The sequence below is a fragment of the Cyrtonyx montezumae genome, unplaced genomic scaffold (genome assembly GCF_038088225.1).
Source record: "Cyrtonyx montezumae isolate F1298 unplaced genomic scaffold, pur_monq_1.0 scaffold_0, whole genome shotgun sequence".
In the NCBI taxonomy this organism is placed as follows: Eukaryota; Metazoa; Chordata; class Aves; order Galliformes; family Odontophoridae; genus Cyrtonyx; species Cyrtonyx montezumae.
In genome coordinates this window covers 39,560,065-39,583,899 of record NW_027071824.1, presented here as the reverse complement: position 1 = coordinate 39,583,899, position 23,835 = coordinate 39,560,065, and the positions used below count along the sequence as shown (strand labels likewise).

Genomic DNA, 23,835 nt, shown 5'->3' with positions numbered 1-23,835 from the left:
CAGGTTTAGCCTGCAAGGTAAGGTGGATGTCAAGTGCAAACTCCTTAGTCTTAGCATCCTCCCAAGGACATCGCTGTGCATGTAAGGCTTTGTAGTAAGCAGTGGCAGATGAAGAGTTCCTACAAGGTTCTTTTCACAGTTATCTCAACTTGGCTCACTTCCCTGAGTTGGCACAGTGGAGAGGGTAGAAGCCATGAAAGAGAGCTGCTACCTGCCTGACACACACCACGCCAAGCTCTCCTGGCATATTACATATGGTTAGACAGGCTATGCCAGGTTACAACTTACACACTCCAAAGGTTGAAACTTACTGAAAAGACACAGAAGGAGCTTGAAACAAAAATCAGCATTGATTAAAGCACACTGCAGTTTTATGCAGAGCACCACTCCAACAGAGAGGCACACCCACAGCACATGGCTCCATCTCTTTTACATCAGATTAGGCAAAGAAGACCCATTCATACAGTACAGTGAAGCAACTATTCTATTTGGGAACAAGCAGCAGCCATATCCGTTCTATTTCATATGAAAACTGTAAGAACTGAAGTAAAAGACCCTCTCACAAAGACAGCACAAATTCTGTTAGTCGTTGCTCTAAAAATCTCAACTCAAGCTCATCATTGTGTTAGGTCCTTGCAGGCAGCTGCTAACACCAGCAGCGACATCTCAAGTTTGTCCCAGAGTGCAGTCAGAACCACTTCCCTCTGCCTTGGTTCAATGCAGCTCCAATCTCAGTGCTCCCTGTGCCACTGTGCTTTAGAAATAAAGTGAAAAGCCATCAAAAGAAAAGCAAGATAAGAATCACATCTGGAAAACAAACGAACGACAACAAACAAAATACAACATCACAAGCTAAGGGAAAACAAAAAGAAAGAAAACCAAGAATTTTCCAAGCTTTCTACTGATACATACAGTAGCTAAACACAATCAAGGCACTTGCGAGCAGCAGGCACACTTCATTTAACAGGTGATGAAAGGACTTTGTATTATTTGTATGAAGGCAAGGGCCTCTGCAGCAGCATTGAAACCAGAAATGCAGCATTTGTTATCAATTCTGTGCTCTAAACTGATGCTTCACTGTTTTTCTCCCTCATATATTTTTCCTACTGCTTTATTTTTAAACAAGGTATAATGACTAACAGATGGTATGGCAGCGCAGCCCTCAACAATCGGGTAATTAGCAGATGCAAGTTCAGCGGTCAGTCCCAGTTTGTTAGAGGAGCTGGACACTGCCCAGCTTTGCAAGGCAGGGGGGTGGGGGGAACACCCAAAAATGAAGAATTCCATATACTAACATTACTAACTTTGCTAAAAGCTTAAGAATATTCACTAAACTTCATAAAGCTGAAAAAAATATTAAGTATTAGACATCTGGCATTGACTCTGTGAGATACACAGACCAGTTCATTATGGTTTGTTTGTAAATACTTGTAGATTTTCTATTGTAAATAAAGCTTATGAGTAAATAACTTATGAAGCTCTTCTGATCTTCAGATTTATTTCCTCCAGCTTAAACAAATGCACAGCCTAACAGGCTGAATGAGGAGAAACTGCCACGTATGAGTGAACATTACACATGGCTTCAAATTACCCTAGCCCTCTGTACTTGCTGCTCCCACTGCTTGATAGCTGTCACAGTTTTTGTTGCTAAGCTCAGTAATATGACAGCTGGGGCTTGGTTGCCATTTCAGCTTCAGGATTTGGTTGTCAAAAGAAAAAGGTAACAACCATAAAAACAAACAAACAATACATAAAGGACAAGCTTGGCTAACCTTCAGAATAATTCAACCAGACTTCAATTACTGCAAGAATAAGTACCTCAAGAGATTACTAAGAGTGCAGTTCCAGGCATGTAAATTAGAGAAAGACTGCTATGGTTGAAAACATGACTCTTATCATAAACACAGGGTCCAGAGATGACATGCAGTGTTTCAAAAAAATAAAAAAGCATTACTTAAGGGGAATTAAATTACCCAGAACCAGTATCAGCTGTCAGTACTGTAAATGGCTCCACACGAGAGATCAGGCCACACATGCTAACAGGTAGCAGGGGGTGGGAAGAAGGTTAGTAAAACTTAACCTGTAATTTCTGTATTAGTTTTGAGTTAAAAATAATGTTTTAAAGTATTTTATACTAGGGCAATCAGGAGCTAGGAAAGACTACAGGAAAGACTACTTTATTTTAAGGACTGTGAGGAGATCAGGAGATTGAACCAGGAAACTACAGGCCAGTCAGCCTTGCCTCTGCCCCTGGGGAAGTGATGGAACAGCTTATTCTGAATATCATCTCCAAGCAAGTGGAAGAAAATAAGGTTGTCAGGAGTCGTCAACACGAACTCACAGAAGCACAGAATAGCAGGGGTTGGAAGGGACCTCTAGAGATCACTGAGTCCAACCTCCTGCCACCAAGGCAAAGCCACATTTGATCAGTATGTTAGCTTTCTCTGATGTCACAACAGGCTGGGTAAATGAGGGGAGTGCAGTGGATGTTGTGTACCTTGACTTCAGCAAGGCTTTTGACACTGTCTCCTATTAACATCCTTCTAATGAAGTTTAGGAAGTGTAAGATAGATAAGTGAACAGTAAGAAAAATACAGAAAGAAAATACAAGGCCTTACATTTAAACAGTATTTACTGTATACTTTGGGAGTGGTTACATAAACTACGTACCAACTTATACTAAAATAACTAAATCTGTTTTAATTTTACACTTTGCGTTACTTCTCAGCAAGTCTGCATGTGCACATTTATTTTGGAATAGGATACTTTTCCAAAATGTTGGCTTTGAGGAGGTGGAGAAAGGCCAACACCACAAGGTCATAAAGCAATGGAGATCTGGACAAGAAAGTACCAGAGCTGGCTCCCATTCTGTGCTTTCCTCTGAAATGCTACTGTAACCTGGGGCTGCTCTAACTCACATTAACTGGCAACAGTCCCAGATGGCAGCATTTGGCAACACTTCCACAAATTGCTGGGCACATTTGCTGACCAGAAGCTGCCAGGTGCCCCACACTTGTACTTAGCGGCTTCTGTGCCAGCCAGTGATTTTGCCTATTTTGCTGAAGGAAGATAACACTTCATTTTGCCATTTCCTCTTGATTTGATATGCACACACAGCCAAAACAGCAAAAAGGAAGTCATTTCTTAAATGAATGAGTGAACTAAAGTGTCCTTCCTCAGAACAAAAAAATAATCAATTTGATTTTTAAATGTTTATAAACTCCAGTTCTATAACACATTTGCTTCCCCTTTATGGATATTGAGACATAGCCTGATATCCACAACTCAAGCCAGCTTGAAGTGGCTGGAGCTACCACTATTTTATTGCTTCAAGTATGGTGAATTCTCCTTGCTTCTCATTACTCTTCCACATATCTAATCATCAGCTTTCAATATGGACCATGTACAGACCAAGTCAGCCATTACTACAGTGAGAAGCTACTCCAGAAGGTCACCAGATGAAGTACTGCAGAAGATCAATCTTTCCCTGCGACCAAAAGGGCAGTGCTGCCTTGCGTGACTGTCTCTGGATGTAGAGATCTAAAACAAAACAGAAACACTGCACTGCATTCTTACTTGAGCAAAAGTTCTCATTGCTTCTAATTATGCAAGCCCCATTACTACAGCATCCCAGTGTCTCAAGGTCTAGAAACAATTCTTGCTCCAGCAAAATCTCCTGCTTTGGGAGCAGGGCAGCCTGCACTACCACTCAGAACACCATGTCAGCAAGTGAGTCACCTGCTCTCAGTACCGCTCACCTTAGTCACAGTAGGTCTGATTTTATTTTTATTCACACCAACACTCACTTCTTAGCGTCAGAGAAGAAATCAGTCTGCAATTGCAGAAGTGGTTCCACCCATGGGCCACCTATTGATTTTTGGCAGGCAACATCTACTGTAGCTGGACACCGGCCATCAAGACCTGAAAGCAACTACTGTCATGTAAACAGGGCAGAAAATATGATTGGCATGGTACCAGTCAAGATGTTGACCAATGAGTGACTGACAAACAGAGCTCAACAGAAGAGAACACGACCATGGCAGTGCACATAGTGTGGGCCAGTGTCAGCACACAGGCGGCCTCATCATTCAAAGCTTTTTCAGAGGCGGCAAGGAGGGTGAACAACAGAGGCAAGATAAGAACAGCCTGTATGCCTATCTGGATTGGAGATCTCACTCATGCATGCATTCAGGTATGTATTCTTTTACCACAGCAAATGTTTTACTCTATTTCCTTTCCACCTAACCACTGAAACTGTTGATTTTACTCATCTCCTGCACCAACAGGCACACGACGCAAGGTCTCCTGAGTCAACTCCAGCCCCACTGCTCCAGGACAAGAAGCAACCTGCTCTACCTGCAGGTAGACCTCTACCTAGGGAAGCCTACACGGCTGCAACCTCCTTTTTCAGCCAAAACTAAAGAAAATCCCAACTTTCCTGATGCTTTTAGCACCTTGTTATTAGTACAGGTGCTGTAAACTTTCAAATCTCACTTCAAATTTTCTGAACATAACTGAAATTTTTTCTATGGTCAGATCAGAATACTATCCTCAATGTTCTTTCCATAAACAATCATTTTCAATTTCTGAGCTGCAAGTGAAAGCACTGCAAAATTTAGGACCAATGTAACCAAGAAAAAGCATGCTGCTAAAAAAATAAAAACAATGAATCCTCACGCTGAGGTAAATAGAAATAGCACCCTATCATACTATCTGATGTGTTTTATAGCATATTTTCACATGCAGCAGTTAGAGTGAGGCACACACCTTTCCATTTGTTACTTTTTTTACTTCTCAGCCTTAATTTAATTTCCTTGAATACGTTCAACTTCTACTCTGCCAGAAGCATGAGGAACAATTTATAGGAAAACCTCAAAGTTTTCAATCAGTTTTAAACTCAAGGACTCCAAAAATTCTGGACCCTATCTTTACCTTAGGAGCTATGTAAAATACTTTTCCCATTAGCACTTTCCACATATAAAATTTCAAAAGCCACTGCAGACATTTAATGTCTACCATTCACAAACTTTTTACTAGGAATTCTTCAGATTCATATTGTATAACTTTAGAAGGGGTGAGTATTTGAGAGCTATTAATCATTCGGGATATCATATATACATCTTTTGTGAAATTTACTTAGCTGAAGTCAAAAAGCATTTGAATCTCTCCGAAGAAAATCTCAGACACCCAGACCGAAACTACTTCATGAGGTATGTGTACATTATAATCCTTAACCAGTTCCCATGGTGAAAACATCCTTTAACTTGTTTGCAAAGAGGTGTTAGAATTAATCAAAGTGGGGATATTTAAGGAAGGCTTTTGAGGACTGTTGAAGAAGAAGGAAAGATTTCAGCACAGGAATTATTCATCAGACTAATGAGGGGACTGCCAGCACAAGCTGGATTTGAAGGAGCAAACATTAATCACATTGTGGCAGGCATTGTCTTTGGGCACAAGCTTAGCTGAGCAGGTGAACAGGTAACTCTTGACAGCTTTGGAACAGGCTGCACAGAGAGGTGGTGGAGTCTCCTTCTCTGGAGACGTTCAAGACCCACCTGGACACCTACCTGTGCCACCTGGGCTAGGGAGCTGCTTTGGCAGGGGGTTGCACTAGATGATCTCTAGAGGTCCCTTGCAGCCCTTACAGTTCTGTGATGCTGGGATGAAATTTTATGATTCTACAAAAGACAGTGCCTTGTATTTTAAAATGTATGGAATATACAGAGAACAACGTAATCACTTCCATTTTTAATTATTAGTCCTTAAAAGTGGTGCAAAAAGTCTGCAAAATACAAGGCATTCAGAGAGAGGCTGTGGAGTTTCTTCCTTGGAGATCTTCAGAGGCACAACAGTAAGACAACATGTGTGTTAATCTAACTTAGCTGCAGGATGGCTGCAGAGGACAGAACTTTGTTAATTCAGTGTGACTGATATCCACCTCCCACAGTAATCTTTTATCTCTTCAGTCTTTCCTTTTTCAATTTGTGCCTCCTGCCCTAAGCACTTTATTCTCTTCATCCACTTATGCACACATGCAGAAGTAGTAATAATTAAATGCAAAGGAAACATCAACTAATTACAGAAGCACAGTCAGTCACAACCCCCACTTTCTGATCTGGGGATATCCCAGGCCTCTGGTAGAAGTCCACAGCACCAGACCTGACATGTCACCACCCACCCCTACAGCAGTCCTGCTCCTCCACCATATACCAAAAATTAATAAAGCCTGATTAGAAACTCAAGGGTAACCCATAGTTGGTAGAAATAGTGAGTGTTTTCAAATTTCAGTATTGCAGAAGTCTTGCTTCTAGAGCATTCCTGGACATATTCAGGCTGTTTTTTTCCACTGCATGATTCCCTTCTCCTCCCAAACTAACCCCTTTTCTGTTTTTACAGCATTTCAGTGAAGAAGAATGATGGGTAATCTGAGCAATTTTGCTGAAACATGAACCTGCTATAACTAGAACTACTGAATTAAATGTGGAAAACCTGGAAAGAGATAGGTCAAAAAAAGATCACTTTATTACAGGGTTGTTTTTCTTTTTTTTTGTTTTTGTTTTAATGTACCACAAACCCACACACAAAGTGCTTGCAGGGATAAGGTAAGAGCAGTATAAAGGGAATATAAAAACATTCTGCATGTTTAACAAAACATTAACCTAAAACAACTATTGTATTAAGAGACTTTGGAGGAAATAATCACCTTCCCCTACAAAAAAAAAAAAAAAAAAAAAAAAAGGAAAGGAAAGGTTACCTACATTCCTTTCACCTTATTTTGCCCACCTCTTACCTCTTCACTGTTACAGACATTCACAAAGTGCAAACATCAGCATTTTTAACTCCTTCTGAAGCAAGCAAGTTTTTGAATATGAAGACAGAGTTCCAACCAGGGACTGAGCTCCAAGGATGTGAACATGGGGGAGGAGAACTTCACTACCAGAACCCATCCATCAGTCACTTAGATATAGCTCTTCATTCCAAGTTAGTACATGGCAACTCAAGGCCAAAACTGATGTTGGAAAATGTAAATCATAAGTCAGCTCAGGTTTTCACCCCTCTGTGTCTTCCTGACCTTAAATGCAAACAAGAAACTTGCAAAATGAGACTTTTTACTTCACCATCTACTTATATAAAAATGTGTATCAAGGAATAAACTTAAAAATGACAACAGATTAAGTTATCAATTTAATGATACTAATTAGAAAAATGAAATGAGAATATATGCATTTAGGATACAGTGCCTTCATTTATAGTTGGCTTCCTTTAGTTTGGATAATTACAGTCAATTAGTTGTTTTGTTATTGTATTTTGTTTGTGTTTTGTTTTCTCCACAGCATCTCAATGTTTGATTGAAAACACCACAGGGAATACTAGCTGATTTAAAAAAAACTTTTCCTCCATGGTAAAAGCAAAGGACCACCTCTCAATTAGCCTTTGGCTTTAAGGAACGCTAGGTCAGATGCAGACAGCCTTGGTAAAGAAGAAAAAGCAATAACTATTATGAATAGAAGCAAGGGTTTCACAGCAGCAGAGAGAACAGGATGCATTCCACAGGCTACAACTATTCTCCTTAGACACAAAATAGGGAAGAAAAAAAAAAAAAGATTCCTTATGCTCCAATATTTACAGACGGACTTCTCAGTGAACCCCATTTTTGCAAGGCTTTACAGCAGAAAGCAACTGAGGTGCCAAATACCTGAAATTACAAGCTTATCCAGTGCATATTTCCCGGAGGTGCTGTAATAAAAATCAAGTTAAACGTTCAATACAAAAAGAGCATAGGACAAGGGAACTCTGATGCAAAAGTGTGATGTAGTATTTAAATCCCTTAAGATTAGGATGATCTGGTAGTCTTTTGCATTGGAATCTCCAATTTAAAGCTTTATTCCAAGAACTTATATATAACATTTTTCATATGGCAGAAGTCCTGCCAAGAGCTTTAAATATAGCTTTATCAGATGCCAGTTTGGCTTCTTTCACTTGAATACTTCAGCTAGAGCTTATATACTTTCATTGAGAGGGAAAAAAAGGCACAGTAATAGCTTACCATCCATGTGTGTAAGGAATAGTTTATGTAAGATATCCCAGAGTCTGACATATAAAGCTATTTTTTTCTGCAACAGCTTTTATTTAGCACTTAAATCACAGATTTAATTTAAAATACCATCAAGTGAATACAGTCCTGCCAATTAACTCAGCCTAAAAGAGGGCTTAGTTAGGGGAAGGATAGGAAAATGCATCAATTAACAGCAACTCAGGCTACTGAGGGACTACTTCATTCAACCAGCTGCTGTTGTGGATGATGAAAAAGGTGTTTCCTGTAATTCTAAATGGGGTTCTCTTGCTTGTCCCCAGCAAGATGAAGAACAGAACTATATGTTATCCTTCCTAACCTACTTAATAGAGCTCCTGGTGACAAGCAAAAAAAGAAGGTATTGTTTTAACGTAACCTAGATCCTAGACAGTTTCCAAAAACCTAGCCAAGAATCTTTGTCAGAATTTCAAAAAGGAAGCTGGTACTGAAATTCTTGGGCATGCATAAGGGTTGTTCAGGAATCCTCCTGCAAACACTGAATGCTTTCCACTTTGAAAGAGATACCACCAACAGCATCCATAAGGTGAAACACTGGAAACTGCCTCTACTGTATCCACTGGAGGTAGTTTCCATCTTTCTCATATCACTAAGTGTTTTCTCTTGTCCTTCAATATAAGCAGCAAGAACTTTTCCTGAGTTTACTAAAGTTATCCCAACCTTCCAGTAAGGAGGAGTATACTAGCACTCCTGCTTAAGACAAGAGGTAATTGGAACAAACTGAAATACAAGATGTTCCATTTAACCATGAAAAAACTCTGTAACTGTGAGGGTGCCAGATGCCGGCACAGGTTGCAGAGACTGGTTATAGACGCATCACCTAGAAGATAGTGAGGGCATATGGACAAGGGCATTGAGTGCACCCTCAGTAAGTTTGCGGATGACACCAAGTTGGCAGGAAGTGTCAACCTGCCTGCTGGTAGCAAGGCCCTACAGAGGGATCTGGACAGGCTGGATAGCTGGGCTGAAGCCAATAAGATGAGGCTCAACAAGACCAAGTGCCCGGTCCTGCACTTTGGCCACAACAATCCCAGGCAACACTACAGGCTTGGGGCAAAGTGGCTGGAAGATTGTGTAGAGGAAATAGACCTGGGGGTATTGGTCGATGCTCAGCTGAACATGAGCCAGCAGTGTGCCCAGGTGGCCAAAAAGGCCAATGACATTCTGACTTGTATCAGAAAATGCGTTGCCAGCAGGAGCAGGGAAGTGATTGTCCCCCTGTGCTCAGCTCTGGTGAGGCCGCACCTCGAGTACTGTGTTCAGTTTCGGGCCTCTCCCTGCAAGAAAGACACTGAGGCCCTGGAGTGTGTCCAGAGAAGGGCAACAAAACTGGTGAGGGGTCTGGAGCACAAGTCTTATGAGGAGTGGCTGAGGGAGCTGGGATTGTTCAGTCAGGAGAAGAGGAGGCTCAGGGTAGACCTCATGGCTCTCTATAACTGCCTGAAGGGAAGTTGTAGTGAGATAGGGGTCAGCCTCTTCTCTCTTGTTGCTAGTGTTAGGACAAGAGGGAACAGCTTCAAGTTGTGCCAGGGGAGATTCAGCCTGGATGTTAGGAAGTACTTCTCTGAAAGAGTAGTCGGGTGCTGGAACTGGCTGCCCAGGGAGGCGGTGAAGTCACCAACCCTAGAGGTATTCAAGGAACATTTACATGTGGTGTTGAGGTGTTGAGGGACATGGTTTAGTGAGAGCTATTGGTGGTAGGTGGACAGTTGGACTGGATGATCTTGTAGGTCTTTTCCAACCTTAGTGATTCTATGATAAAATTCTCACAACCCAACTGGGCAGAGCTCTCAACATCCAACTCAGTCTGAGCCTGGTGTGAGTAAGGAGTAGGACTAGGTGATGTCCAGAGATGCCTTCCCACTTCTGGGGAAATATAAATATTTTATTTTTATAAGCTACTATGAACAACCTAAATTAGAGATATGTTGTGTATATAGTGTGACAAAACTAGTGACAAAACCAATTAAGCACAAACATGCCAACATGACAAGTTCAAATGAAGAAATACTTTTTATGGTTGTCATCTAACTAATTTTTCTATCAGTCGTACTGCATAATGTATTTAAATTATCTAAGTATTCAATGTGTAAACCTGCAGTACATTATACAGAAAGCTGAATTATGTACTATTCATCCCACTGTTGAGAAGCTGTATCTGTTTCTAGACTAAAGCAAGTTTCATAGCTTGCCAGCAAGGTTACTAACAGTAACAAAATGACTAGTAAGGAAAAAAATCTACTGCACTGTTTGTGCTGGGAAAAGGGAAGGGAGAGGAGAACATGCTCTCTTGGAGCAGTGAGGCCAGAAAAATGTGTCTCAAAGCATACTCCCTCCCATCCCATACACCATGCTCTTCAGAGGGGACACTACAAACTGCAGGATTGGAGCCAGCCCCTGCAGTGAGTGGGAGCAGGCGATATAACGAGTACTGCAGATGGCTTTGGTCTTTATTTCCATCAAGCAAACACAACATCTCTTTAACAGATTCAGAACAAACAGAGGCTTTTGTAATGTGATAAACTAAAGAAATATTAAGAGCTCCATGTGTCTGTGGTACTCGCCTCAGGCACTCAGTAGATTTCTAATTACCTGCTCTTACTCTAGACCTCAAGAAGGCCCATAACTATCATGAAACTTTGGTTTCTTCAACACAAATCTTTTCAAACCACACAACTAAAATGCCATCTTCCAGCTAGCTTTTCATGTGTTAAGACTTGACTTCCCTGGGGCAAAAAGCATGATGCCCACAGTTAAATCTGTATCAAGGCTGTACTACACAAACTCTTTTTAAAAATGTTTTAAGGAAAACTGAGATCATAAGGAGGACAAGGCTATGGCTTCACCATCCCTTAGGATGAGCACAGCACCCATCCTCCTCATCTGGTGCCTTCCTGATGAGCTAAGCCCTGTTCCACCAGAGCCTGCCACCAGGACAAGGCAAGGCAAGAGACTTTTCTCATGCCCACCTCATCTCTTCAGCTCTCCTACTTTCCCTAGCTGCGGCAATTATTATCAATTACTACCCTGCGCACTATATACTATAATCATGATTAATCATAACTGTGACTATAATTTCAAAATCAGCTGCAATAATCTATTTATTTTAACCACCACTGGCACGCGCCTCCCCCATGACAAGGTAAACCCAATACAATGCCAGGGGGGATTTTGGTGAGCATGGAGGCAGGGCTGCAGCAACATACCTCACACATCCAGGGCAAGCACAGCTTAGCAAGTGATTTCTCACGTTTGAAATGCCAAAGTTCACAGTAGATATACGCTATATCTTTCCAGTAGTACCAATCAAAATAGTATCAAATAGACCATAACAATACACATGGGACTCCCCAAAACTAATTCCTCCTATTTGTTTCTATGGAAACTACAACAGATACAAAGAGCATAATAACACAATTTGATAAAGCAAATTTTCAGCTACAAAACACTGTTTTTCAACACAGCCACGACCATTAGACATGTGTTTTCACCAGAGAAGAACACGAGGCTGCATGACATACTTATAAAAATCTGCACCAGTGAGGGTGACCCACTGTTGCTGTAATGCACCACCCACCACCTCCCTGCACTACATTCATCATTTGGCCTCCATAAATGTTCAGCATCAATGAATGTCAGTGGATGCCATTTTTTCCACGCAAAGGAATACAGTGACACACCTTTGCTTCATATGCACTTTCACGTCAGGTGTCATTCTGTCAGACAGCTCCTCTGCTGCTATCTATCACACTGCAACAACATGCAATGGAACACTGTTGGGAAGGTTCAGCCTCTACTGCCATAGCACCAACAGCCACCTCTGATACTGTAGGCCAACATAATAAAATAGGGGGCTTTACTTTCTGAGCAGCCCTTGTACTTCACTTCATTATGGTTTGCACATACATTAACATACACATCAATCTTACAGTCATTATTTCCAGAAACACAGATTCCTGGATTTCTATAACGTAACATTTTCAGTGTCCATTGCACATGAAGGAGGAGGGGAAAAAAACTGAGAAAAAAATATTTTATTTGAAACAAGAAGAGAGTGGGAGAAGGCAGATCTTGCTGTGTAATCAGTCAAGTTTTGCTTGCTTTATATTTCTTCTAAACTGAAAATCAATTGCCACAGCTAATGAAATGGAATATTCTACGTACACTTTGTAAGAGCTTATTCCCATTTCCTGGCAATTGGCTTCCTTTTCTCTTATTCAACAGTTTTAAAGCATCTTTAAGGAGCACATAGCTAGCAACATCATGAGATTTGATTTTTAACATATACAGACTCTGCATCAGTCAAACATTGCTTGGTTTTTCAAGCCATTTTCAAGCCATTCAAGCAGATTCTTTTACTTAGCTCCAACTATACATTGAATAGGAAGGAAAAGCCAACACCATTCACTTGGGAGCTCTTTCCTCCCATACAACAAGAACAAAAGGTTCCACTAGAGATAACCTACAAAGCACTCCTCTAAGGTTCTGCTGAATTTCCTGTAGGAGAACTCCATCTGTTGTCAAAAGCCAAAGTAGAAAACAGAAGACAGATGTCCTTTTGCCAGGAGAATGGCTGGTCTTGCTTACTTACCCAACCTAAAACTGCTAGGAAGACTTGTCAATGTGACAACCAGCCTAGAATAATGTATGTAGCAAGCCAATGCATGACAATATTTATCCCGGTACATAGAAGTTGATGAGAGCTCTTCTGTAGCCAGCATTTTGATTAGGAAAGGAAAAAAAATAAAGGAAGAATGAGAAAAAAGAAGAATATTCACGTACAACACATTACCATGTACAGTACTCTGGAGAAGCCTGTTGTTTTCATTTTCAACTTGGCAATTTATCCAGAAAAAAAAAGAAATTTTAAACAATAAAAAATAAGAAACACGTTGTCACTATTATTCAATATGCTTGGAATCCCTACTTCGTATTTTTTCCATTATAACTTACATTATTATTCATTGCTAGTAAAAAAAAATTAAGCAGCCAAAATTCTCAAATACAGTAAGCACTCATAGTTCCAACTTAATTCAAGATGTATCTGTTATAGTCCTAATGTCTGAAATGTGAGAGCTAAGTCAATTTAAGAAATTACAGTCTTAGATTAATAAAAAATTACTTAGTTAAACTGAAGCCTCATTACAGTAAAAGGAATATCCAGTCAACTAACTTAACTGGTTGTCAAGATACTAAATTCCAGATTAAAACAGGCTTACTGCTCACATGTAGGTTAGGAAAATTAAATGCACTGAAACATTAAAATGTCATTTAAGCTCAAAAAGCCTTACACTAAGGTGAAAGCTGAGGGGCATGAAATGGCTCTACCAAATATCACCCCATTTGTCACCATCACCCAATCCCTTCCTTCCTCTCAAACTCTGCCAGCTATCAGACAGGCAAAATGTGATACGTCGGGATGGGGAGATGCAGTTGAGATCAGGCACAATGTGGGCAGAGAAGAGCAGAGGTCATCACAGGTTGCCCATGCTCAAAGCATGAAGGATGGCCACTGGACATGGAGGAGCATCTCACACAGAGTGTGCATGGAGTGGGAAGCCTGGCCTACTGCTACTAAAAAAAGATGAAAAATGAAAAAAAATCAGGCCTTAACCTAAAAAAATAAATAAATCAACAACATTGTGTAGACCAGTGACTTTATTGGGAAAACTATCCCGAGGATCTGTGGCAAAGTAATGACTCTGTGCCAACTCTCTGCTGGCCTAACTACCCTGCCTCGAGATGGAGAGGTGACGCAAGCTAAACCACATTAAGCAGGACCTTAAATGCTCATATTCTAACTACTTCTAATTCTCAAAGAACAACAAAGTCTCATACATAGCCTGCTGATTAAAGGACAAGAGACCAATAAATAAATAAATAAAGTCTAACATAAAACACTGTAACACACAGATGACAAAGGAAGAAAAAAAAACAACAACCAACCAACACGACAGCCCGAAGCTAGAAGCAGCCCTGCCCTACTAAAACACAGCACAATACAAATACAAACAACTTGCCAAGTCCTCCCACATTAATCTGTGCTTAACCCACAGGTACGGAGACATTTTTTCCAGTCTCTTAACTGGCATGTCACCCTGGCTCTCTGGCACTACCATCCAACCAGCAGGTTTCACATCATGCCTAAAGCCGAGAACAACATTTAATTACCATGTTTAATTGATCTCGTTAACTCTTAGGATGGACAGCTTTGATCTTCTCTTCTGATAACTAGTTTATGACTACAGAAGAAACTGGGACTTTGCATAATTGCCAAGCCCTCAATGTGCATTTTTAAATTCCTCCTATTTCTCAACCTGCCTTTCTGCTCACACCGTGCTAACACCAGTTCCTCAGAGGCAGCAGTCAAAGTAGTTGAGGAAACAGGAATTAAAAAAGCCAAGTAACACATGATAACTTCATAACCACCTATCACACAAATACACGATGACCCAACTGTGAGATCACGGAGGGCAACCTCATTTCCAGGTTGTGCGATAAGGAGTACTCCAGGAGCAAAAGCAGGCTGATCATTACAGCAACTAGACCATTTCCCTATATGCTTCAAGTACTCTCATCTTCTAGGGTACAGGGCAAGCTTCACAAAGCCCCAGTACTTCAGCGCTGACAGAGTTCCGAATAACATAAACCAAAATGCAGGCGTTGATTCTAGTATCAATGACTTGAACATGTAGGTAGGGGGGAAGAAGAAAAAAAAGGATGAAGAGGAAAGAAAAATTTTCTCTCCTTCACCCAGAAACATGGCAATGGCTGGGGGTTACTTCAGTGGACATAGCCTTAGACGTGCTGGGTGCAGCATCCCATGGCTGATGGCAGCCAGCACCAAGTGTTTTATTTGGCGTCATCTGCTCCCCATCCCCCTTGGAAACCTCACTCAAATTCCACCAGTTAGAGGTCAGATTCAGTTCCAAGACAGAGGTTTTGAGGAATTTCAGTGGCTTCCACTGTGTTGTTTTATGTTTGTTAATAGGTTCATAAAAAAAATGCCTCTTTTGCAGGAACTTCGTATTAGCAGCTTAGGAGAAAAGCCCACAAGACCAAGATTACTAGCTTCCCCTGAACCAAACTGAGACTGTGCCAATGTTAATAGGAAGAGAAACTTCTGAGGACATTTTATTGTATCCTAAAATATCTATGAATGTTCAAAATACATCCCAATTGAGAACAACTAAATACAAGTATGTTTAATTCATTAACCACCTCTCCTAAACACTGCTTTCCTGAATGATCCAGCCAATCATAAGACCTGCGGAAATAAATGTTCATAGGTGTTGTATAATAGGTTCTGTGTAACACACAAAGCTACCCTAGATTTCAGCCAAGGAGCGTCAACTGTTTTCAAAACAGCAAGCCAAATCCTCATCAGACTGAATTCAACTGGAGTTTTGCCACTCTGCAGGACAGCGACTTGGCCCACTGTCCCCATGGGAAATCTTTTCCTAACTCAGGCTTTCTTCCTGCTTATTTCAAATGAAATCTCCTTTGGATCAGGTTGAATTTCCACAGATAATTAGTCTTGCACTAGCTAAATAAAGCAAGAGTTATATTGCCTCTGAGCAGTAATCTAAATAAATACAATGGAGTAAAAGAGAAGATTCTTCCTTACAAGAACTTAGCAATTCACTGTTCCTCATGGAATGAACTTCATTGTTGAATCTTCCTATCATGCATCGAGAGAGAAAACACCACAGCGCATGGTCATCTGAAACTTCTAAACAGCAGCTCCTAAACATTGTTAGAACAGAATTTTGTTGAAAAGGAGGGTCTTTTGCTAAAGCTTCCTCAACAGCACACATCATGGTTTACTTTTTTTTCCCCCGTTTTCTTTTCTTTTTTTTTTTTTTTGTTGTCACCTTTTCTTAAGAAAGTCTCTCTTAGCTATACTGGGATTACGGATGTCTTATACCCCCTCTCCCTACACTAAATGCTATGGGAAGTCCAGCAAGTCAGCAGCTGACGATCCCATCCTGAATAGCGCTCACTTTTAGGGCGAGGGATGGAGGAGGGGTTTCCCTAGGAATAAGCTGAATAAAGCTTCCTGTTCAGCTAAAGCAGGAAACGTGCTCCAGGATTGCCTTACACACAAAGAGTGGAAAATACTAAACAAAATAGCAGGAGATGAAGTGCAAACTGGATTGTCTGTACATCATGCAGACAAATGGAAAGCCATCCTTCCCAACTTCCCCGCTCACTTTCATTAATGTGTTAAACATGAAAAAAACATATCTGTATGCAAATTCTGCATGAACATCATGTGAGCAAGCTGTGCCTTTAAAACCAAACACTGAAAGATTTCAAACAGCAGTGCTAATTAGGAGGGAGCACTTCCTCCTTCCCACAGGATCAGTTTCTTCTTGTTAGAAGAGGAGGCACAACTGACCAAACCCTGTCCTACTAACTGGAGGAGCCGAACCAGAATTTGTCATTAGGTTAACCTCTGAGCATATCTTCCAAAACATCTCTTCAAAAAGACTAAAAATAAATAGCACATATGACAGAAGAACAGCCTTCCAGTCTGCCCAACCATCAGGACTCAGAAAACAGCAGCGATATTAATTTTTGCATAAATATCTTCTGATGATGGAAGACAAATAGCAATGGAAAAATGTCCTCCTTTATTCACTATAAAAACAATGACTGTTGAAGGCCTCACAGCATTTCCCAAGAGCTGACCTTGTAATTCATGCCAGATTTCTCTGCTGCCATCACACACCTTTTAACAAGCTCTGATCACTTCAAAGAGGCATTTGTCCTTACCCACCCTGACATTTAAGAATGGAAAGTGATGAAAACAACATCACTTAATGTGAGGTCACAGATACAGACGCACAGTGCCTAGAAAATGCAAAGCTGTTAGGCAAGCTCAGTGGTGCAAACCATGTTGCTGCAGTTGCATGCTGGAAACACAAAGTACCATGCACAACAGCGACGTACACAAACTTAATGAAAACCTGATGAAAGAGTGTCAAAAATCTAACAAACCTAATTAATCCTCCGGGCTGCACACAGCACTGAAATGTCATAAGCCACCTTGAGCCACCAGTGCCTCCCACTGCTTTGAGTTATAAACCAGTCATCAGCCCCATAGGGACGCGTCTCATACTTTGACTTTCCTTCTGATGGCACAACACCCAGCTTATCATGCAAAGCTCAAATAAGTGTCAGGAAGTCATTTTACCAAATGGTCTTAAAAATAACCTCAAATCAAAATAAGATTGTCAACCACCAGTCTCTAAGTCATGGATCATAAACAGAGATCTCTCAGCCACCACGTAAAGGTTAGGACAGCCAAACCCGACTAGAGAGATGGACTTTCCCAGTGTATCCCATCTCTACTGGTGAACTCTGGAAAAAGCAGTCATCACTGATATCATGTACAGTTGAAAGCTGCCTTCAGTATCCCAAAGTGTAAGTTAAACTGCAAGCAGTACACCAGTACAGAACGATTGGAAAATGGCCTCCCAGTAGACCGGCGCTAAAGAAACGCAGCTACTCTCCAAGAAGTCTTCCCCTTGCAAGGGCTACAAATATGTAACACCTACTGCAACAGAGGATTGTATCAATGCTTTTGTGAAATTGTAAAGTTCTTCTGCACATGGCATAGCGAAAGACTGCAGTGCTTTCACTAAAGCACGCCAAAGAGCAAGTAACAGAAGAGAAACAGTGGAGATCATTCAAGAGGTAGTCAACGACTACTAGTCTAATGCCTAGAAACATCCATCCCATAGCAGTGCTACAGTGGATCCTACACACATGTACCATGCAGCCAGACAAGCAGGTAGTGCTCATGACTGTACAGAGTGACTCACTGAAGACAAAGGTTTGTTGTGCCTGCTCCCCCTGTGTCATGCACACACCATGGCTCTGTGGTGAGTGCTCACAGACCCCTGCTACTGCAGGGGAGCTTTATTTTGAAACAAAATTATGATAGTACACACAAAAAAAAAAAACCAAAAAACCAAAAAACCAACACCTTGCATTGTCCAAGTATGTACTTTCCCAAGCATCAGGAACACATAGAGAGTGGCTTACATTAGCTGCCAGCCCACAGCTACTTCCTAAGGAGTGATTGCGGCCCATATGTAAAGTTTGCTTGTCCTCTGGTCCTTCCCATAAAAGATCATGCTGGGACCACCCCAGGAACTTCAGCCTTAAGAGGAAATTATTGCCTGGGCCCCACAAAGAGAATACAAACCATTTTTTTCAAGTGGAAATTGCCCATGATCTAAAAAGCAGGTGTACAATCTCCTATCCACTCATTTCAGTAAAAAGCCAGACTGGGATACTTAAATCATCTGACACAACATCATGTTTCACCTGCCTGTGTGCCACAAGAGGTACAGTAGATAATATTTTTGTCTGCACAAGAAAACATTTATGAGCAAGAATCTGTTAAGAAGAAAAATAATTTATTTCATCTTATAGCCCTTGGTCCTCTTACAGTCCCATTCCAGACGCTTCCTCCATTACATTTCTGTGTCTTCAGATATGAAAATGTAACGGGGGGAAAAAAAACAAAAAACCACAACAAAATCTTGTCTTTGTTTCCAAACGAAGTCTGCATGACTTAACTCTTCTCATCATTTTTTGAGATATTTAGCTTTAATGCCAGCAACAGGGTAACATTTGCAGACAAATTGTGATAGCTTTCATTACAGAAGAGTTCACGATGCTCACTACAACTGCTTATTCACTCCATATCCGTGGCCAGAATCATGGAATCACCAAGTACGTTGAGACAGAAGGGACACGCAGAGATCCCCAAGCCCAACCCCTGGCTCCACACAGCACCACCCAAAATCCAAACTGTATGTCTGACAGCGCTGTCCAAACACTCTGGCAGCTTGTGGCCATGCCCACTGCCCTCTGCTGAAGAACCCTTCCCTGATATTGCCAGACTGCAACAAGCACTCAACAAGAAAACTCACATGTCTTTATGTGCAACTCCATGTCAACACGGACTACAGATCCATTCCTTGTGACTGATACATGTGTTTTACGAGAAGGTTGCATTTCATGCAATTTTAACAAAGTTAGAAACATCTCATTTATTAAAGCCTTTGAGAAATAATTTCTTTGAAAAGTAAATGCTAGCAGCAATGCAACTGCTAAGTAGCAACATTAAATTTGACAGCAGAGACGCTCCCTACTGAAGAATTCAAACCAAATGAGGAAAGCCAAACATAGGAACTGCACCCAGGCTGGGTTCAATGACCATCAAATTAAAAACAATAACAGGCTTAGCACAAAGAACCGAGTTGTAATAAAAAATATAAGTAGCAAATAAATAGTATTCTTGGTCATCAGTTGGCACAAGCAACAACCAAACACCTGACACATACAAAACGTCAGGGCTTGCATGGTGCCCCACCTCACCCTTTCCTATAGATGGGTTGCACAGTGCTTAGCAATAAGCTCCATGTTTACAAGAGAGAAATGGGGCTGGATGTATTTATCAGGGCACTGATGTAATGCAGAGCCCTGCTGCAGGCATCCCCAGTAGGAAACATCCTCATTTTATGTCTGAATGTACCATGCCATGCCAATAACAATAACAATACTGCTAGAAGAGAATATCCCTGTCTTGGTGAGGAAGAAAAACACCTGAAGTTTGTCAGGCAGTTACAAAGCACTGAAACGTCAAACGTTATCACAAAACTGGCACCTCATGATCACAAACTGCAGAAACAGCCTTTTGGTAAGAGCAACGAGAGCTTCCTCCTCTGGAAGCAGAAGGGAATCAGCAGAAGCACAGCATAAGGAATAATTCTGCCACGCAACAGGTGAGTTACCCACACGAGGTCCACATTCTTTGAAGCTTATCTGTGAAAGGTGCCCGTGACCAGATTTGCTCACAAGCATGCCCCGTGCAAAGCAGCCTCGCTACTCTCATTTCAACAGAGCCCATTGGCGGCCTCAGAGCACCAGTCTCGCACCAGGCTGGGCTGACACCCCGTGCATTTTCTGCAGTTGCTGGAGCTCAGTTCTTAGGCTTTATGACCGCTTCCAACACACTGAGAATGCTACAGTGATGCTGAGAGCCATCTTGCACTTCCTATGCGGGGGGCGAGGACGTGCACCACTGAAACCACACGGAGCAGATGCTCCTTTTCCCAAAGTTAAACCGAGCTAGGAAATAAAAACCCTGTTTCTATAGCTCTGTGCAGCCACACAGCCCGTCACTCCGAAGGGCCGGTGTCAGGTTCATTCGGGAATTTAAGAAACACCTCCCCAGCCCGTCGCTGTGCGGGAGCGCTAAGTCAGACCCGGAGCCGTGCTCTAAGAAGCCATACGTGCGGACATGGGATGAGTCTGCACGCAGCGGAGCCTCCTCAACAAGCGAGGAGCTCAGGAGAACTACAGAAGTAGCTGGAAACCGCGCCCGGGTTTCCACTTACCGAGCTCTGCCCGCGCACACACAGCAGAGCTAAGCAGCGGCCGCGCTGTCAGCAGCCCGCCCGAGCCCCCAGCCCGCACCCGCCCGCTCCCCGCACACACTCACGGATCTTCACTTTGCGGTGGTCGAGGCGGGCGAGCATCGCCTCGAGGGCTCCCAGGCGGCGCTGGAGCCGGGCGTTGCGGTGGCACAGCGTGTCCGCCTCGCTCAGGATCCCGCCGAAGATGTCTCCGGCGCAGCGGGACAGGTCGGAGAGCTGCATGAGCAGCGATACCAGCGCGTACGAGCTGACCTGCTCCAGCGCCCCGAACTGCGGCACCGCGCCGCGCCGCCGCCCGCCGCCCCCTTCGGCCGCCCCGGCGTGGTCCCCCGGCGCCGGGCCGCCCCGCTCCGCTCCGTCGCCTTCCTCCAACCTGCACAGCTTCAGCGGCTCCAGGGTCCGCAGTGGGAACGGCATCGCGGCCGGGGGCGGCGGGGACGAGCTGGGCGTCCCCGGCGAGGAAAGTCTTCGCCCGCCAAGCGGCCGCGGCGACAAAAGTTCAGAAAGAGGAGAGGGAGAGAGACAGAGAGACACAGAGAGAGGGAGGGAGCACAACAACAACAAATGAATCAGAGCGGGCGGGCTACGCGCGCCGGGGCCGGAGCTGGGGCTCGGGGGGAGCCGCCGCCGCCCGCCGGGCGGAGGGGAGGCCCCGCGCGGCGCCCATGTGCGGGAGCGGCCCCGGAGGAGGAGCGGGAGCGGAGCCGCCGCCGCCGAGCAGCCCGCTGCTGCCCTGCGGCCGGGAGACAGGAAAGAGCCCGGGTTTCTGTCCCCGGAGCGGAGAGGAGGAAGCGTGGGAGGGGGGGCTGAGCGCTCTGGATGAGGCCACAAAGGAGGGAAAGCGGCCAGGGAGAAAGGGAGGAGAGGAAGAGATGGAGGAGGGGGGAGAGAAAAGCCCGGAGCGGCCCCACCTGGGGAACCCCGCGCCGCTGCGGGCACTTTTGCGAGCGCACCAAACTCCCAACCCGGAAAGCGAGAGCCGGAGCGAGAGGAGAGAGGGGGGGAAAAGGCTCCGCGAACCTGGGAAGAGAAAAAGAGGCCGCCGCCTACCTGTGGCTCCCCGAACTGGAGCCTCTTCCAGAGCCTCACCCTTCCCGGCCGGCTCACGGCCGAGGTACGGGCCCGGCCCCGCCGCCGTCCCCGGCTCCAGGGCTTCCCCGGGGCGGCCGCTGCCTGCCCCGCGTGGGGCAATGAGCTGCGGCCACTCCGCCTCCCTGTCCGCCGCCGCTCCGGGGAAGACGGGCTGGGAAGCGGGGCTGCGAGTGCTGGTTAACTGTAGTGAGGCTGACCCCAAGGTGGGAAAAGCAAAATCTGAAGCGTGACGCTGAGCTCTCAGCTCCTACTGCGTTGCGCCGGAGCGTAACTGTGGTGCGAGTGAAGCCGGGCTCAACCCTCGGAAGCACTCATTCTCTGGTCCCCTAAGAGGCAAGCAGCTCTTCGCCCCCGGAGAACCAATTCAGCCTACAAGTAATTGCCGACAGCTACTACTTATCTGGGCCTGGGGGCTCCGTGCCTGCTGCGTGATGAAGAGAGGAGCACGGTCACACGCTTCTCGTGGAAAGGGCTCTGGGGAAAAGGGGCAGCGGGGATCGTGTCTGCCCCTCAGCAGCTCCATCCCCTACACAGCTGATGCGTGATGTGATGAAAGAAACAGGAGGGGTCCTGGGAGAGACCTGCTGCGCCCTCTGTGAGCACCTTGTGGCCCCAAGTCTGGGAACAAAACATTCTGAATCGCAGCAGTGCTCAGATGTGGTTTTAGCCTGGGCACTGAAGGAAGTCGGAATGAAACCACAGCACTCGTAGTTCTTCTGAGGCTCCTTGGTGCTCCTTGGAGGAGCTCATGGACACATCTGCAGATAGCAGAGCACAAAGCAAAGACTCAGTGGCACAGAGAGGAGCTAACAGCTGCAGGAAGTGCTTTTAGTGGTGATACTCATGCAAAAATCACAAGTCACTCATTCCTCTAATCCATGAAGCAAAAAAATGTTTTAAGTTTTCCACAAAAGATATGTGTGTGTATGTATATACATGCACACATATATAAAGCAACTCAACCTGATGTTTTGAAGAGCCAAAGCACTTTTCTTCAGACCTCAGCCCAAACAAGTTACCAATGGATGACTCCACAACCTAGGCTAGATTCCTGCTGCAGACAGGACAGCTGAGTGCATGTGTGCTGTGTGTGTAGAAACCAGTAGAAAGAACACAGTGTTAACAGGTCTCGTGGGGCCTAATGGGGGCTGAATGTAGAAAGAATCCCAGGTGTCAATAGATTAACAGGAGATGGAAAGCAGACGTTCTCTCATATTAAATGATTCTGGTTTTATTTTGGGACATCGTGCCTTTATTAGCTGTCAGAGTTCTTTGGGGCAGTCAGTTGCCCAAGGCTGGGCTTAGTGGGCTGTATGATGGAGGAACGCATCCTCCTCTTATCTGTTTTGTTTAAACTGTAAAGAATTGAAGGGAACTGAGTGCCACGTGAGCTTACACTGAAAACACAGAAAGCAAGCGAAGAGCTCAGCTCAAGTGACAGCTGAAGGAAACCCATGGCAGGAGGCCTACTCTACCAGTGTCAATAATGCTTATGTTTGCAGACTGCAGAATGCAGTATCACACTGGCCCGAGTGCTGCTGGCAGAAGCAATACCTACTTAGGGCCAACAGCTGAACTAAGTAAAGAAATAAACCTGAATTCAAAGTGCATTCTTGAAAAATTCAAAGGATGTATGTTTGTTTCAGAACAATACTTTTCTTTCTCATTAATTTACTTGGTCCTGTTTTCCTGGCACTGCTAGAGAGAAAGCTTTTCCTCTCCTGGCAGTGTGGGGGATGAATACCTGTGCCCTCCCGCACTCTGCGCTCAGAGTTAGTGTGGCAAATGGCCGCAGTCAGCAGTGGGAGAAAGTGTGATGGGAGGAGCAGAGGCGCAAAGGAGGAAGGCAGGGAGAGGGACAGCAGAAATTTGTACCAGAATTTTCCTTTCAACGTTAATTTCATTTCTAATGCTAGCACTGGAAAGTTAATCCTATGTGAATTACAGCTGACTTACTTCAGGGTTTTAAGCCTTAAGTTCAATGTCCAAATTATGCGTTTAATAAAGTTCATGTTTTGTTTTGAGAAGCAGAAGACAAGACTGATGGAAGTTACTCATCCACCACGGTGGAGCACCACCCTTCCCTCGGCTCACTTCTGCAATCCCTTTGGGTTCTCAGAAGCTCAGTGGTGGTGCAAGAGCCACGTGGGCAACCATCAAACATCAGGGAGACCTTCCTGAAACTGTAGAAAC

The 23,835-nt window shown here is 43.8% G+C and overlaps 1 protein-coding gene across 2 annotated transcripts in view; it reads right to left on the bottom strand.

The window, feature by feature from the left end:
• Positions 1-21,533, bottom strand: part of NHSL1 (NHS like 1) — a 160,974-nt gene extending 139,441 nt beyond the window's left edge. The window contains exon 1 of one of the 2 annotated variants that reach the window (XM_065733068.1): positions 20,616-21,533. In XM_065733068.1, coding sequence (XP_065589140.1) covers positions 20,616-20,967 — 352 coding nt within the window. In that variant the 5' untranslated portion in view covers positions 20,968-21,533. The remainder of the gene's footprint in view (positions 1-20,615) is intronic. The other variant, XM_065733077.1, reaches the window with a different exon arrangement.
• Positions 21,534-23,835: the final 2,302 nt, after the last annotated feature.